At 34.8% G+C, this 16700-nt stretch overlaps 4 protein-coding genes across 7 annotated transcripts; 1 reads left to right on the forward strand and 3 right to left on the reverse strand.

Moving 5' to 3' along the window:
- Positions 1-4245, reverse strand: LOC103833204. Its single transcript, XM_009109303.3, has 4 exons — positions 1639-4245; positions 1443-1562; positions 641-736; positions 1-350 (listed from the first exon to the last, which is right to left on the reverse strand). The coding sequence occupies exons 1-4, from the start codon at positions 2005-2007 to the stop codon at positions 237-239; spliced, it is 699 nt and encodes a 232-aa protein (XP_009107551.1). The 5' UTR covers positions 2008-4245; the 3' UTR covers positions 1-236.
- A 293-nt stretch (positions 4246-4538) lies between these two features.
- LOC103832790 lies at positions 4539-7911 on the reverse strand. 2 transcript variants are annotated; one of them, XM_009108878.3, is made up of 6 exons: positions 6477-7911; positions 6201-6409; positions 5922-6129; positions 5420-5505; positions 5246-5337; positions 4539-4963 (listed from the first exon to the last, which is right to left on the reverse strand). In XM_009108878.3, the coding sequence occupies exons 1-6, from the start codon at positions 6711-6713 to the stop codon at positions 4740-4742; spliced, it is 1056 nt and encodes a 351-aa protein (XP_009107126.1). In that variant the 5' UTR covers positions 6714-7911; the 3' UTR covers positions 4539-4739. The 2 variants fall into 2 exon arrangements, with proteins under 2 accessions (XP_009107126.1, XP_009107127.1); XM_009108879.3 differs by having other exon boundaries at positions 6201-6400; positions 6477-7269.
- A 2725-nt stretch (positions 7912-10636) lies between these two features.
- On the forward strand, positions 10637-13450 carry LOC103832792 (sulfhydryl oxidase 2). Its single transcript, XM_009108882.3, has 12 exons — positions 10637-10866; positions 11068-11092; positions 11166-11258; positions 11339-11520; positions 11654-11723; positions 11809-11877; positions 11962-12038; positions 12127-12268; positions 12336-12376; positions 12444-12590; positions 12661-13095; positions 13186-13450. The coding sequence occupies exons 1-12, from the start codon at positions 10637-10639 to the stop codon at positions 13205-13207; spliced, it is 1533 nt and encodes a 510-aa protein (XP_009107130.1). The 3' UTR covers positions 13208-13450.
- Positions 13451-13494: 44 nt separating this feature from the next.
- Positions 13495-16652, reverse strand: LOC103832791. 3 transcript variants are annotated; one of them, XM_009108880.3, is made up of 5 exons: positions 15026-16652; positions 14392-14716; positions 14033-14311; positions 13871-13951; positions 13495-13801 (listed from the first exon to the last, which is right to left on the reverse strand). In XM_009108880.3, exons 2-5 carry the CDS (start codon positions 14638-14640, stop codon positions 13622-13624), a joined length of 789 nt encoding a protein of 262 aa, XP_009107128.1. In that variant the 5' UTR covers positions 14641-14716; positions 15026-16652; the 3' UTR covers positions 13495-13621. The 3 variants fall into 3 exon arrangements, with proteins under 3 accessions (XP_009107128.1, XP_033139693.1, XP_033139694.1); XM_033283802.1 differs by lacking the exon at positions 15026-16652 and adding an exon at positions 14789-15011; XM_033283803.1 differs by lacking the exon at positions 15026-16652 and adding an exon at positions 14888-14999.
- Positions 16653-16700: the final 48 nt, after the last annotated feature.

Consider the following 16700-nt stretch of genomic DNA (forward strand, 5'->3'; position numbering starts at 1 on the left):
TCTTATTTTTATTTGAATCTTACCTTTTTAGGTTAATCATACACTCATTTGGGATCAGATTATACATTCATTTGAGATCCTGTTTTTTGGGATTGAATATACACTCTAATACTAGATAAAAGATTATGAATTCTCATTATTAAATTGACAATAAAATTTGGAATCCATCAATTTTAAAAATCAAGTATTATTAAAATGATAAAACTTGGAATCCGTCAATTTCTAGTAAACTAATTTCAGCCAAGTAAATTTTCAGTGGGAATTGATTTTTTAATAAGTTTGTATCTCATCATCTTGAGGATTTTATAGAACCAAAACGCGCTCACGAGTTGTAATCCCAATGCCACTGCCTATAAGAAACAAGTATTATATGTCAGATGTGCTATATGATGAGAAAAAAACAGCATAATGCGGGCAGTTTCTTGATAAATTTTCATTGCAACGATAATATGCTGATGTTCAAAAAATTTTACATTATATAAAACCTTTTCTTGGAACGCATTATATAAAACCTATTATAAGAAGAAAATGAGGAAATACTAAGATCAAAACGAAATTTACGATAATTGTTGGCCGCTTAAAAAAATTCTCAAAAGAGACGAAACTTAGTTATCTTAAATCAAGGACATTATCAATTTACCTTGATGAGGAAGGGACTATCAGCTGAGATCGTGACGTAAACGAGGTAAGGTCCACCCACCATTCTCGCCAATGAGAAAATTATTGCAAAACACACCTATATCATCTATCTAATCTATTAAAGCTAAAATACAAATAAATCTCAACCCTAAGTTTTCCTCAATAATTATTATTCAATGCCACTGATTTTATAAATAACAATTTCCATGAACATTGCTATGAAATTGCCTAATATTTAGATACCTAATAAATTTAGAAGATATGTAATCATTCATTTACTTAAAAATCAAAAAGTCAATGTTTCAATCCATAAAAGAAAAACTATGAAATATATTAAATTATCAGATTAATTTATTGGTTTATTGAAAATTAAATTAATCAAAATCATTTTAATTTTCAGAATAATAAAACTAACTCAGTTATATTTAATTAATTAGCCTCTTCTAATTTAATTAGTACAATAATATATATATTTAATTTTTGAACGTTTACAAAAATTAAAAGTAAATATTCGTTCGGACGCACGGTCAAGATCTAGTTTATTATTAAGCGGGATAACCGGTTAATTAATAACTACGACGTTTTATCATCCCAAAATGTTGAGTTTCCTAATATCCACATCTCATTGCCCACGATAGAAAATTTCTTAAAATTTGTAAGATTTGACAAATGACCATGTTTACTTGTTAATAATATTTATCTACCGGTGTTTTTGTTTTGGTCAACATTATTATCCTACCTCACGTTAATAACAATATTAATTCTATTTTCGTTAGAATGTTATTATGTATAATAATACTCACATCAACGGCAAGATTGAGATCGGTGTCTCTGTAACCAATCTCTTTTAGAATCACCCTGAGGTTAAGAAATGGAGTCGAGATCTCTCCTATCCACAGTGCTGCCACTATCTCAGATCCACACTTAATTCACCATACACCAGAAGAAAAACATCAATTATCTATCCAGAAACCCAATAGTAAAAAAAGAGTATTTTACCTCTCGGGAGCAAAGTCCAGTTACGAAACCAAGAATGCAGATAGAATGATGAACCGCATTATCAATGCTTATGACTTGATCAAAGTGACTACAAATGAGATCGTAGATCATGTAAGACAATGAAAACGCCATCGTTTCCATCTGCTGGATAGTTGACGTGGAAGCAGTTGGACAAACAGGACAAGACCAATCTTGAATCGTAAGAGTTGCTAAAACGACAGCGACTGTGGCGTGAAGTGCTGAGACAATACGAGTGCTGAAATCGAATGAGTAGTTTGAAAAAATTCTACGGAGGAGGATGAAAATCAGACCCCATGAGATTACTCCAAACACTGTTATGTTAATAACTCTAATGTAGTCTTCCTCCATTGATCTCGTTTCTTGTAATTTCCTTTCTGGTTTCGGAGAGGAGAAGTGTGTTTTTTAAGACTATTTATGGTTTTTATCTTTGGACTTTTGGGTTATTAATAGGCCGACATAATAGTTTCTTGTAGGCCCAAAAAAAAAAACCGGAACCGAAGAACCGAATCGAAATACCCGAAACCGGAACCGGACCAAGACCCTCAAATATTCAAACGGTTCTTATATTTCTATATCTGAAATAGCCGAACCGAAAACGGAACGGATACCCGAATATATAAAAATATTAATTATATATACATATAACATAGCTAAATATATATTTATAATTTAAAAATCTATTAAAAGTAACAAAAAATATTCGAAAATAATTAAATTATTGTAAAGTATCCAAACTATCCGAAAGTATCTGAAACTATCCGGATAGTATTATACGAAATATCCAAAGTAATCTGAAATATCTAATTTTTTTATCTAATCATCCTATTTTTTGATATTTTACCTTAAATAACCAATATGCAATTTCTTTCATATTATAGAGTACAAGCTTTCAGTAGTTCCTAAGTACTGTAAGCAAAGCCGTTCGTTGTGCTCGTCTAATGTGGAGAGAGCTTGTCCATCGATGATGTTGTACACAGGGGCGAAGCTAGCTTGAGGGGTAAGAGTGCATGTGCACCCACTATTATTTAGATATTGAAAATTTTACATAGGAAATTAAGGTGAAAATGACTTATTTAGTTAAGATGTACCCACAACTCTTTTTAAACCTAAGTTCGATGCCCCCTAATTTAACATTTATCATATAACATTTATTAAGTGTACTCAGTTCAAAAGAAGTCTGGCTTCGCCCCTGGTTGTACATGTAGAATTATATATCGATTCAAGTGTTTCGGAGATAGATTCATCATAGAATCATTACCTGTATAGTTGTTTCATATGTTGCATGTAATGTAATTGATGATTATATATAATAGATTTAAGGATTTTTTTTTGTCAATAATAGATTTAAAGATTATATGATATAATTTGTGCTTTCCAGTGCTAGAAAAAAAAATTACAAGACCACATGAGAGGTTGAAAGCCACCTCTTCGATTCAACCAAAATGGATTGTCGATATCCTTCCCACTATAATACTCTAACTTTATTTATTTAATGGATTTTCTACCTCTTTTTAATTTTACTTGTGAATTTGACAAAAACAGATGTTTACCTATATTATTTTATTGTTTTTTTATTTGGAACGCAAACAAAAAAAAAAGATAAAGTAATAGCTGTGAACATTTGGTTTTACACGTTGAAATTTATATAAGAAATTATGAGTCATCCTTAATCAAAAGATTCCTCACAAATGTGGCATAAATTAAGGGAAACGTTTCTGACTCGCCTCTCGAAATATATGTTGTTCGTTACACCATTTTTTCTATTATCTAGATTTTTCATTTACGATAGAACTTGAAAGATTACAAAGTTGGAAGAAAGGAAGAAACATTCCGGAAACTAAGGCTTTGAATGTTATGCAGTATACTCGTCTCTCGAAACCGCAGTTAACAGTAATAAAAATCTCTACATATATTGTATATTTATACGTTTGTAGAACTGTTAGAACCACACTGCAGTTGAACCGCTTGTCCCGCACTGTTTAATTCACGGTTATCATTCAGAACCTAAACTAGCAGAATACATATATTCTCGGGAAGCAGAACCCTAAACCTTTGTCCCAAGGTAATCAAAGACCTCTGCGAAGCCACAAGTGCAATTCATCCAACCTGCAACAACAACCGAGAAGAAGTTGGACTTAGGCTAGCACAAGGAGACGTAGTGGAACCGGAGCACCACTGACCAGACCACCAAACAATCTTACAAACGGAATCAGAGGGGAGATCAGAGATGATGAAACAAACAAGAGCACAACCGATTAATAAATTCACATCAACCAACACATACGAATCCGAAAATGATGTCACATTATGTACAAATGAAAGTATGTTTATACAGGGCCGGGCCTGACAATTTCGGGCCCAGAAGCAAAAAAAATTTTTGGCCCATAATCATAATAAAACATGAAAATATTAAAAGGTGTTCCCATGTTATTCGAACCCATAACCTCCCACTGTTATATATCTAGCTTTTACCACCAGAATTAGAGAGAAACTACAGTAATTCTTGACCCCTAAAATAAATATTCTCTTGTTGGCCCCAAAGCCAATGCTTGATGAGCTTGGTATCAGGCACGGCCCTGTGTTTATATGATGAGATGTGAATAACCGGTTTATGAATACAGCAAAAGGTTATTTTTATACAATAATGCGAGGATAGGAAGGGAGCTGACCAAATCCAGTCTTGTTTGACTTTAAACCAAATTGATTTATACCAAAATTTGATTTAACCAAAAAAGCAATCTAACCAGCACGGGCACTTATCCATGTCTTGACTAAGTTGATTCAACTCAACATAATTTGAATGGTGGTTTGAACATATTCACATTTACTCTCAAAAGTTTCTATTGCAGACAACAATGGTATGTATTGGTATACATACATAACCTGACAAAAAACAAAACTCGTTTATCTATACCTTACAGATAAAGCAACTTTAGGTCTGAGACCAACCATCAACAGTTTGAGTTTTAATATTCAAACTCTTTGTGAACCACTAAAAATGTTTTTCACAAATTTCATTTTGGCTGTGTAACTTATCGAGAAACTTCCTTTTTTTAAAAATCGTACTAAAAGTTATCATATCAGCGGCGGCAGAAGAAGAGCAAATCAGGGTGGCTAACATGACATGAACGCAGCAACTTGTCAGCAGCTTGGAAGAGAGAGTTTACTAGCTGGTGCTCAGAGCCTCCATTTTGTGTCCATACAAAACCTCTGAACTTATATGAAGCGAGCCCAAATACTGGCAATGACATCTTCTCACTCTCCATTGGCTGCACAAGGCTCATTGGTTGTGCACTGCTTGGACCTACAAAAGGCCAAACGCTGTCATTAAGATCTATCTACCAAATCCCCAGCAACCGTCTCAAACTCTTCTTATGAACACACATCTAGTTATGTTGTCAAAATGATTAATAGAAAAATGATTCTATGCTACACACATGTTACTAAATATTGGAATATTTTTGATTCAGTCAAGTAGATTATCCCTGCCGATTAGATAAACTTCTAAGAAAGCGTTCTTCTTGATCATTGCAACCGAGTAAATCTAAGGGTTGCTTGTTTTAACAGAATGAAAGTTTTGTTTTACCTGCAACCGGTGTGTGAAGGGAATGATACGTCAAGAAGCAAGCATCCAGGTCCTTAACTGTAGGTCCTGTGGGTATTTTGTAAATTGGGTACCTGTAAAATATATAATGGATTCTCAGAAGCGTGACAGGATATTGGCATCAAGAACCTGCGCTGAAAGTACAAACAACAATACCATGCCACAGAAAACCAGCTTGAAGGAAGTAAGTCACAGCTTCTTAGCGTCTTCAGCTCAGGAAACCGAGCAGCAAGGTCAGAGACCTGCAATGAAACATAGGCAACAGTCAGTCATGAGGAGCCGGATAGTTAACAACAGACTCACACAAGTTCCCATATCTCCTGAGCTGTGGTCTGGTTTATGTTAATGACCGAATTGATCATTTCTGATTAGTTGATCGCCAACAGTTGACCCACAAACGATTTGCCAAACGACTCACAATCATAACTTTAGCAAAAGAATGAAGGTTTGAGAAAAAACTCAGAGCACTAAGTATATTGCAATATATAACTGATGAAATACAAGCTACCTAATAACAAGTTAACAACAATGACATCAAAGAGCAGATATGATCACCAAAATCTATCAAAATTGTAAGTTCCAGAGAATCTTATAGAGTTTATTGTACTGTTTAGCATGCCTTCATAATTCTTACATGTAAAGAAACTAACTCACAAACCTTATCAGCCAGAGGTTCACGGATGTAAGGAAGGTCTCTTTCAAGATACTCAAACATCAAACGACCTTGAGAACCTAAACGTTCACCGTCATCACTCGACGAGTCTTCCAGAAGCTGATCTCTCAACGATACATGATCCATCCCAGCAGTAACCCGTTCAGAATCACTATCCGTGCTGACATCGCTACTCGAATCATCACTAAGCCGCCTGCCATAGGGAAAAAAGTGTTACCAAAACCCCAAACACTACGAAAACTTCTCAACAGATTCAGACAATACCTTGCTTTAAGAGACGAACTCAACGCATGAGGATCAGCGTATATCTGAATCCCTGACAAGGAAGGCACATAGTACTGAACAACACGATCCTTGTTGTTCAAAACAAGAGGCACTCCTGCCCCGTAGGCGCTCCACTCCGCAAACGACTCCCACACATCTCCAAGCACAAAGTAAGGCACTCTTCTTTCCCGTAACGACGTCTGCATAGACTACCACAATGTCATAAAGGAACAATCTTTTTATTAGAAAAAGCACATTTGAGATGTTCAAACAAACCTTGGGTGAGTACTGGGCCGGCACAGATGGCGTGACGGCCTCTAAGAAGCGTTCAAGATTAGTGGGCCCAGAAGGAGACTCGTTCTCGCGTTGCTTGGGGTTAGCTGAGACGTCGCTCTGAGCTCTCCGCAGCTGATCGGCGCGGTGATTGGGCTTGGCTCGGGCCCCTTTGGGTGATTTGTAGAAATGGTCTTCGCCGTGTCGTCCCCTCGTCAACTGAAACCCAGCGCCCAGCATCTCTCCTTCGAAGGATGTTAAAGACACTCTCTTTTCCCCAGTGCTTGGTCGTTGATTGATTGACCAGGTGTTGATAGGGTTGTCTCCGACGAAGAAGCTTTGGAGGAAGACGGAGATTCCAAGAAAGTTTGAAATCGATTGGAGTTTTGATTGAATAAAGAGATTTCGAAGGTCCGATTAAGGAGGCGAGGGATTAGTGGAAGGAGGGGAGAGAGAGAGAGTATGAGATTCGGCTTAAAAGAAAATCAGGAGTTTTTCAAAAATGGAGTCAATGAGGAGGAAAGTTGAAGAAGAAGAAGAAGAAGAAGATTGGTTCTTATTTGGAGGAGAGAGAGAGAGAGAGAGAGACATGAGAGTTAAATAACATATAAGCCCCTAGTAATTTTTGATTTGTACATTTCGTCCTTTAGTTTAATGTAATCTGTTTCAAATTGGCTTGAAACTCTGTGTAAACGAATAAGTTGGGGTTAATAATGTAATGTTTTATTAAATGTAAGGAGTAATGTTGAAAATAGCGGATAAACCAAAGGCCGCTTTAAGCTTTTTAATTCATGGTGGAGGATACTGGGTGCTGACAAGATGCAAAAAAATGGCAAATTGGCATATACTTAAATAAAATTCTTTTAAAAACAGCAAAAGAGAAAAGAAAAAAGAAAGGCTGTAAGCTTTTGTTCCTTTTCTCTTCATAGATAAGCTTCATAATGTTGAATATAATTAGTTTTTTTTTTTCAAAAGAAACTTTTGGTTGATGTAGTTTTGTTATATATGAGTGAAACTGTAGAAACATGTTCAAGTATAATGCATGTGCGTTTTACTACATATATCATTACTTTACAATGTAGGTGGCCTCCCATTAATGTATTTTCATTTCGGTGAAAGACATTGACAACTTTTTTTAAGACATAACAATAATTATTATAACATGGACATTGATCACTCTTGAGTCACGCATTGATTTATGATTATTACAGGAGATTAAGAGGGGTTAAGACAAGTGATGTTAATCACTCTTAAAATATCTAATGTACACGTGAATCTGTATTCTGCTGTAACCGGCTAATTTTTCAGTTTAGATATATTTTATTACGAAGGGAGGTCATGTGCACATGACCGACACATTATAGTGTTCTTTTCGCCGTACCTTGATGACTTCAAACAACTGATTAATAAAAAAGAAGCTATTGCTTGGTGCATGATGAAAAACAATACGAAGCATAAATGGAGTAGAAGTGGGAATTGTTTAACCCTTTTAATTAATTAGATCTTATGATTCTGATTCAAACGAGTTTTACAGAATTCAAAAGTATTTTAAAACTTGCTTTTAACATCTCAGAAAATCATATCATACAAAATCCTTCCTTCCCATAAAGCTTTCTACCTGACACCTCGAGCCATTCAACCCTTCGTAGCGGTTGATTTTTTCGATCCATGTTTTTACGATAGTGCTATTCTTTTGGTTGCCGCAGGTTTTAGCGTCGGCGTTAATATTTTAAAAAAATCTTATTCGTTTCGTTAACGCCGGTCCTGCTAAACACTGCGTTTTCGCGTCGATCACTGAAAAAAGTAACATCGTGCGATAAAAAATCTGTGTTTGAGGTTTATTTTTCACATTTACCTTTAATGTTTTTCATTATTTATAGAAACACCTAACCCTAATTCGATTTAGACGTAGCTTTCACCTTTTTTACGCAGCCTTCAGATATCTCGTCTCAACCTCTTCTCCATTGACGCATCCTTAGATCTGTGCTTGAGCTCTCTCCATCTCATAATTGTTTTTTCGAAATAATTGTTTCTTCACAAGTGTTTGTTTTTTCGAAATAAATTTTTGTATTTCATAATTGATGACATATATTTTAATATATAAGTAATTGTATATTATTACATTTTTTAAAAATTATCGGGTGAAATGATAATTTAATTTATTATTTCAAATTATCATTTTATATTAAAATTGTATCGCGGATCAAAGAATATTTGTACTTTTTATTTTCTAATTAACTGTACTACATATATGGTTCGTAAAAGTAAAATGTAATTGAATAATTGATACTTTTCATTTATGTGGTAGTATTATAAAAGTAATATTCAATATTTTAAAATTCCTTTACCAACTGATCTAAAATTGAATGTAAATCATATATGGTTAGTAAAGAACAAAAGTTTTAATATGATGTCAATTGTTTGTCTAAATAACGGTAGTATTAAAGAAGGAATATCATTTTCTTTTAATTTCCTATTATAGATTATATTATAATTTAACGTATATCAAATATCGTTTGAAAATATTATATTGTTTTAAAAGAGTTTTTAATATTTTTCTGTTTATGTGGTAGTATTAATCTATTAGAAAAGGAATATTCGTTTATTTTATTTCTTATTATTGATTATCTTATAATTTAATGTATACCATATATGACATGTAAAAACTAAATAATCTAATTAATTCTTCGTAGTCTCTTTTCGTTTATGTTTCTGTATTAAAAGCTGAATATTCATATTTTTAATTTTTTATATTTGATTTTAAGAACTTAAACACTATAATATATAGTTAGTGAATAATACATATTAGAACAAAAAAGATTTATATCTATTAGTTAAGATAAGAGATTCATTTTTGTTACTATAAATTAGCTTAAACAATTAGGATGTTGTTAAAATATGAATATTATATGTGGTTATCAATAAATGTCATTTTAAAAATTGAAAGGAATATGGAGTTTGTGTTCGTAAGATTGATATCATTTGGTTAATTTCATATGTAAAAAATAGGAATTATATTTCAAATATCCTTGATTGTAGGTATTTATAATTGGTTGAGTTAACATCTCAAATATTGTATTTTAGTTATATTTTGTTAACATTATTAATATAACAATCATTGTTATACAAACCATAATTTCAGTATATTGTTTGACATGAAACTTTTTCAAAGAAAACTTGATTTTTATTCAAGATTTGAAATCAATACAAACCGACATGACATTTTATTTAGTGATATACATAGAAAAAATCTTAACATGATAAAGAGTTTTTTGTTAGTTTTTTAAATTAATATCTAATATGGAGAATAAGCATATGCTTTTTGCAAACTTGAGGAATTTTTTCTTATCCGAGCAATATAAAACATGAGGATAAATTGGATTTTGGCGTGTTTCCAAATATTAAAAAAGTTATGTTTGGTTAAAAGAAAAGATAATAAATGATTAAATAGCGGTGGTTTAATGTTATTATTCATGGTTTAAGCCAGCGGCATAAACTTGTAATATTAAAGGTGAAATAAGAGTTAGTTTCAATTTGTACTTTAGTTTTAATAGATTAGATGACCATGCCTTTTTTATTCTTTTTAACTAATAGTATCCAAATATTATTACAAAATTAGAAAACATGTATCTAAAATTCTAAATACAAATACTAACTATAAAAACAGACTGACATACAGAAGTAATATCTAAATGTGTATTCAGATGCTACATCTGCATCAAGTACAAAAATGAACATGGCCTAATTATCAAACTCTCGTAATCACATCAAGCTCCGTTGGTCCTCCCAAAGCGATAGGTTCCATTTTGTAGTACCATAACCATACCTTTGCCCATTTTGCTGGACACTAACCATCCATCTTACTTTATTCTTAGCTTCTGTACTACCATACGGCCCAAACACTTAATATCGTACTACAAATAAAGCCCATTACAAAATAGGGCGGAGACTAGTCACCTAGTTTAATGATTGGTTAAGCATACGTCGTCGTCCTGAGCTTCTATTACACAAATCTTCACTTTTTCATTACTCGAGGAGGGAAGCTCTTTCTACAGATCTTCTCTCGTCTTTGGTCTTTTGCTTCTTCTCTCTCTCTCTCTAAATCCTAACGCACAAACTTTGAAATCTCTGAGCGTTTGGATTCAACAGTTAGATTCGATTTGATGTCTTTAGCACATCTGGTTCTGTTCGCCGGTTTACTCAGCCTTGTAATACTCGCGTCTTCTTCTTCTTCTTCTTCTTCTTCTCCGGGCTCACGCTCAATTCTCCGAGATATATCCGGTGAAAACGCCGATCAGAAAGACAGAGCTGTCGAATTGAACAGCTCCAACTTCGATTCAGTTCTTAGCGACACACCCGCCAAGTATGCCGTCGTCGAGTTCTTCGCTCACTGGTCAGTTCCCCCCATCCTCCTAACCCTAGATCACTTGAATTCGATTGCTTAGAATGAAAGTTCCAGTTTTGGTTGGTGGGTTCTTCACCTTTCTCCACCTAAAGTTTGGTAATGGATCTAGCGTGGAAAAGAATCTAACTTTATCATCCAATTCGTTGCAAAGTGTTTAACTTTATTATAATTGATTTGTGTATTGTCTAGGTGTCCTGCCTGCAGAAACTACAAGGTAACGTAACTATTCCACGCCTGTGATCATACGAAGGTTTTTTTCTTTGACTGAAACTGTTACTCTTCTACAGCCTCATTATGAGAAGGTGGCGAGGCTTTTCAATGGACCAGACGCGATACATCCTGGAATCGTTTTGATGACGAGAGTTGATTGTGCAATGAAGGTACTTGCTTCATGTTCCTGATTTACCTATGGATTGTTTTGATTCACTGTTTCTGATGATGACTTTCCCGGGCAGCGCAGACGAATACCAATCTCTGTGACAGGTTCTCTGTTTCGCATTACCCAATGCTCTTATGGGGTTCTCCTACGAAGTTTGTCTCTGGCAGTGGAGAACCTAAAAAGGAGAAAAGCGAGATTGTTGTTATCGATGATGCGCGAACAGCTGAGCGTTTGCTTAAATGGATTAACAAGCAGACACAAAGGTTTGTTGTGCCTTTGCACTTTTTTTTATCTTCAGCATCTTTGAAGCCTATGTCTATATCTTTAGCTAGTTTGCCACCATCGTCAATCCTCTATCTACATCCTACTTATCTTTCGTTTTTCGATATTTTGTAGCTCTTATGGCTTGGATGATAAGAAGTTCGAAAATGAACATGTCCGGACAAATATAACAGACTACAAACAGGTTTTGAGACTAACTTTGCTGATACTAGTAGTGTTTCTTCTAACATCAAACAGCTTAAAGAGAACCGGGTGTTGATTTGCCACAGATTTCTCAGGCTGTGTATGACATTGAGGAAGCAACCGCAGAAGCTTTTGATATAATTTTATCAAACAAGGTAGACGAATCAGTATGATTTTTGTGTGTGTTTGTATAAACCTTCTTTCCATATCAACAAGTAGTTCCGTGATATGCACCACAGGTCATTAAATCATCTGAAACAAGTGCGTCATTTATTAGATTTATCCAGCTTCTAGCAGCACATCATGCCTCCAGGAGGTATAATTAAACTCTCATCTTCCTAATATCTACCTCTGCGTTTCGATGGTCACCCTTTTTCCCACACTATCTTCATCTTGTAATCTAGGTGTCGGAAGGGAGCTGCAGAGATTCTAGTGAACTATGATGACTTATGCCCTTCTGGAAAATGCTCTTACGAAGCTTCTGGAGGGAAAGATACCCTTGGAAGCTTCCCTATTTGTGGAAAGGATCTTCCCCGTGGATATTACGTGAGTGCTTCCTACCAATCTCTCTTACTGCTTAGATATCTCATTGTCCTAATATCTTGTTTGGCAGATGTTTTGCCGTGGTAGCAAGAACGATACACGTGGATTCAGGTACTGTATTCGATTTGTATACTATCATCCTTCAGTTCAGTTTAACTCACTACTATCTTGACTGTAGCTGCGGATTATGGGTTCTGTTTCATTCACTTTCCGTGAGGATTGAGGATGGAGAGAGCCAATTTGCATTCAACACAATATGTGATTTCGTAAACAACTTCTTCATGTGTGATGAATGCCGACTTCATTTCAACGACATGTGCTTGAGGTAAACATTGTACTGATCTTGCTCAATGACTCGCGTTCTTTACTTATCTAACCATGTGTTTCTTGGACAGTGTAAAGACTCCATTCAAAAAGGCGCGTGACTTCGTCTTGTGGGTGTGGAGCACGCACAACAAGGTCAACGAGAGACTCATGAAGGACGAAGCTTCTCTCGGTAGTGGTGACCCCGAGTTCCCCAAGATCATATGGCCACCGAGGGCCCTTTGCCCATCCTGCTATCTCTCGAGTGACGAGAAAAGCATAGAGTGGGACCACGACAATGTCTACAAGTTCTTGAAGAGTTACTATGGGCCCAAGCTCGTCTCCCTTTACAAGGAAAAGAGTGTCGTGGGGAGCAAGGAAGAGACCGTCTCAGCCACCGCGGAAGACTTGACAGTAGCCACCAACGCTCTGGTTGTGCCGGTTGGAGCTGCGTTGGCAATAGCAGTCGCCAGCTGTGCATTCGGGGCGCTTGCTTGTTACTGGAGAACACAGCAGAAGAACCGAAAGTATTGTCTATCTACTTACATCTAATGATAGCTACCAACTGTCTTCCGTATGTTCTCTTACCTCTTTGTGTCCATTTTTTACCTTCTCAGGCCGAGGAGAAGCTGGAACTGAAGTACTAGAAGCTGAGCTCTTGATGTTTCCATAACTTACAGACAACAAAAACAAAAAGGCTCTTTGTTTGGAGTTGAGAGATCCCAAAGTTGTATGCGGCAGGTTCTTTCCTTTTAGATTGTGTCTCTGATTTTGAAAGTGTGTACAGATTCTTCTCTTTAATATTTGTAATGCGCATAGACTCTTGCGAGTATTGGGATCTTTTATAGAAAATCTTTACAATATAATTTCTATCTGACCAAATGAATCCTATGTCTCTAGTCTTGGTGATGCGATGAGAAGAGAGCTTTGCCAATTATATACTTTTTTTTTCTTTTGTTCAATCTGTTAAAATCCAGTTCAACACTTTACATGTATAAGTGAGGGTATATTTACAGAGACATTGTGTATGTGAAAGGAAAATAAACAATGCTCTCATGGCACTCCTATAATGTAAGATTGCGTTTGAGGGAAGCGCCATAACTCTGCTTCTTCGTCAGATGAATCTTCAGAGTCGGAGGTTTCTAATGTCTGAGAATGGCGGCAACAGGTGGCGACTGCTTTGGTGACGATATAGATTGGTAGCACGATCCCGAGTATTCTCAGAAACAACAACTAAACAACCAAAAATAAAAACAGTTAGGTTGTCATCATCAAATCCATGAGAAGAATAAATAATCTCACCGTGAACAAAGGGAAGACATGGAGGTTTGAACCGGTGAGGACTAAGGGGAGCGTGTGTCGGAGAATCAGAAGAGCCATGAACTGCATATTGTAAACAGAAGACATGAGTCAAGAAGGTAAGGTTTGGCGTGAAAAAAAAGGAGGAGTCTGTCGTGTGCGTACGATGAGAACAAGGGAACGGCAACAGATGAAGCTTGTGGAGGAAGAAAGAGGATACTGATGATGGTCGTCGAGGAAAGTGGGATCTGCAGGTACAACTGTGATGAAACGATGCTCACGTTGAGACACTCCCCAGTTTCCCCTGAAGTGAAGAGGAACATGACCTAACTCTAACAATGGAGATGGTGCTGTATAGCCCGGCTTAAACTCCTGATGGCAAATCTCGCAGGTGGTGTCTCCCTTCTCGTTACACCATCTCTGCACGCACCTCCTATGTGCATACTGCCGACAAAACACAACGTTCATCATCTAATATCAAACCAACGACTCTTTTTCTCTAATGTTTATAATTATGCCGTTACCTTCAAGCTACCGCTGCAAGAGCAAGGAGTCTCCATGTTACAATCCAAATCCTCGTCGTGACAAATCCTACACTGCACCATCTTCAAATCTCCATTACGCAGCTTCTCAAGTGTTTTCTCGTCCAGGATTCTACATTCCTCCTCGACGGGTGCGTTGCCTTGCAACATACGGTTCCTGCTCTGAATGGCTTCCTCAATCGTCGCTTCTGTTATCAACCGATCCACCAGGAGCACGAAATGATCTCCCATGATGGATATATAGAAACTTGCAGCTGAAGAAACTCCCTTTTAATTAGTTTTATATTATTCTCCCCTTTTCTTTATGCTGCGAATATATGATGATAAATGGGGTTAGGGTCAGAATCATTTCACAGAAGCATTCGCATTCAATGCTTACTTGAACATGTGAATTAGAATCTGCTCCTTAATGAAAGAGATGCAAAAAAAAATCTCTTTCTAGAAAAAAACGGTTCAGATCAAGCAAACATAAATATACCCAAGAATCTGAATTTATCCAGATGATGATGAAAACACAAGTTGTGAACGAAATCGAAACGAGTCATATAATAAAAAAAAAACAAAATATGAGAAAGAAAAAGAAAACGAAAAGACAGGAAAAAGATAAGAGGCAGACCTGAAGGTTAGGACAGGAGAAAGACGGTTCTACTTGTACGGTTGTCTTCTCTTTTTGTCGGAAAGGAGAAGAAATGGAAAAGCGAAGGAAGAGGAGACTTTTTAATTAGAAGTAAGAGAATCTGTCTTTTCCTGAAGCTAAAGCTTAATGAAAGCTTCCTTTCTTTCTATCTTGAACTCCGAATTATTCAGGAGATGATAAAGAGATAAAGGTTATGTGTGTTTACAGATGAAGCAATGAGATTGAGTATAGATTCTTGAATCTTATGATTATTACTATACTTTATCTCCATAAATATATCAACATCACTTGAGACGTATGCGTATATAGTACGTGGATAACTCATGTAGATACATTACATAACGTGGCCTTTTTAATTTGTAAATAATTAAGGGAAATTTCCATTAAAAACTGTGCTTAATCAAAAATAATATTAAATTTCAAACAGAACTTAGAAAATATCTATAATTCGAATTAAATCTGAAATTTTGAAATTTCATTTTAAGTTATAAAAATAAAGTAACTAAGTTTTGGATAATATTTTAAAATTTATAAATTTTTAATTCTGAATAAAATAAATAAATTATTTTAAACTTTAGAAAACAAACGAAATTTGAAACTAAAAAAATTTAATATTATATAAATTAAGATTATCAAAAATTTAGTTACTTTTATTATTAAAAATTAAATTAAAATTTGAAATTTTTACAAATTGTTTTTTTTTTAATTTTAGAGATTTTCTAAATTTAGTTTGATATTTATTATTAAAATAAACATAGTTTGGGTATTAAAATGAACACATTTTAAAAGTAAATATATTAAATGAACAAATTAATTAGTTTGGATATTAACCGACCTTGGCTCAGTTGGTAGAGCAGAAGAATGTAGTATGTGACAGCAAATTTTTAGGTCGTTGGTTCAATTACGGCATGTCGGATTTTTACTACTTTGTTTCCAAAAAAGAAAAAAAAATAGTTTGGATATTAAACTGGATAGCAAAAAAAAAATTGAATGTTAAAAATCATAACAAAATTTAGTTGGAGTATTTGTATGAAAAAATATACTCCTTTTGTTTCAAAAAGATCTATATTTTAGAAAAAAAATTGTTTCGAAAGATTTATATTTTACATTTTCAATGTATAAATTAATTGTAAATTGTAAAATTAAAAAAATATAATGATGTTTATAAAGATTTTATTGGTTAAAAGTTGTGGAGAATAGTTGACAACAGAAAATAATGTATTGGTAACTAAAATCTGATATGTTCTTTTAATAAGTGTGAAAAATCTTAAAGGTACATTTTTCGGTTTCACATACATTTTTCTGATAATTGATAATGCGATTTTGCGGTCAAAGTAGCTAAAGAAAACACAACTCATGATAATATTCAAAAGGAGATTCACAAAAGACCATTAAAGTGTCCATCGTACGTGTGAGTGTGTGGGAAGCGTGTCAATAAAACTGGTGGAATGAGGTGTCCCAGCATCATTGATCGTTTGACTGGTTGATTAACTAACTAACCAACCACGTACTATTTTGTTTAATTAGTGCTTTTGAAATTTGTCTTTTAGGCCAACCGTTCTACCAAAACTGATCGAAATTAGTAATAATCAGCACACCCTATCTCAATCTTATGCGTTAATAATTACCTAAACTATTCTCTTAATAATTTTTA

Source organism: Brassica rapa, chromosome A02 (genome assembly GCF_000309985.2).
Source record: "Brassica rapa cultivar Chiifu-401-42 chromosome A02, CAAS_Brap_v3.01, whole genome shotgun sequence".
Lineage (NCBI taxonomy): Eukaryota > Viridiplantae > Streptophyta > Magnoliopsida > Brassicales > Brassicaceae > Brassica > Brassica rapa.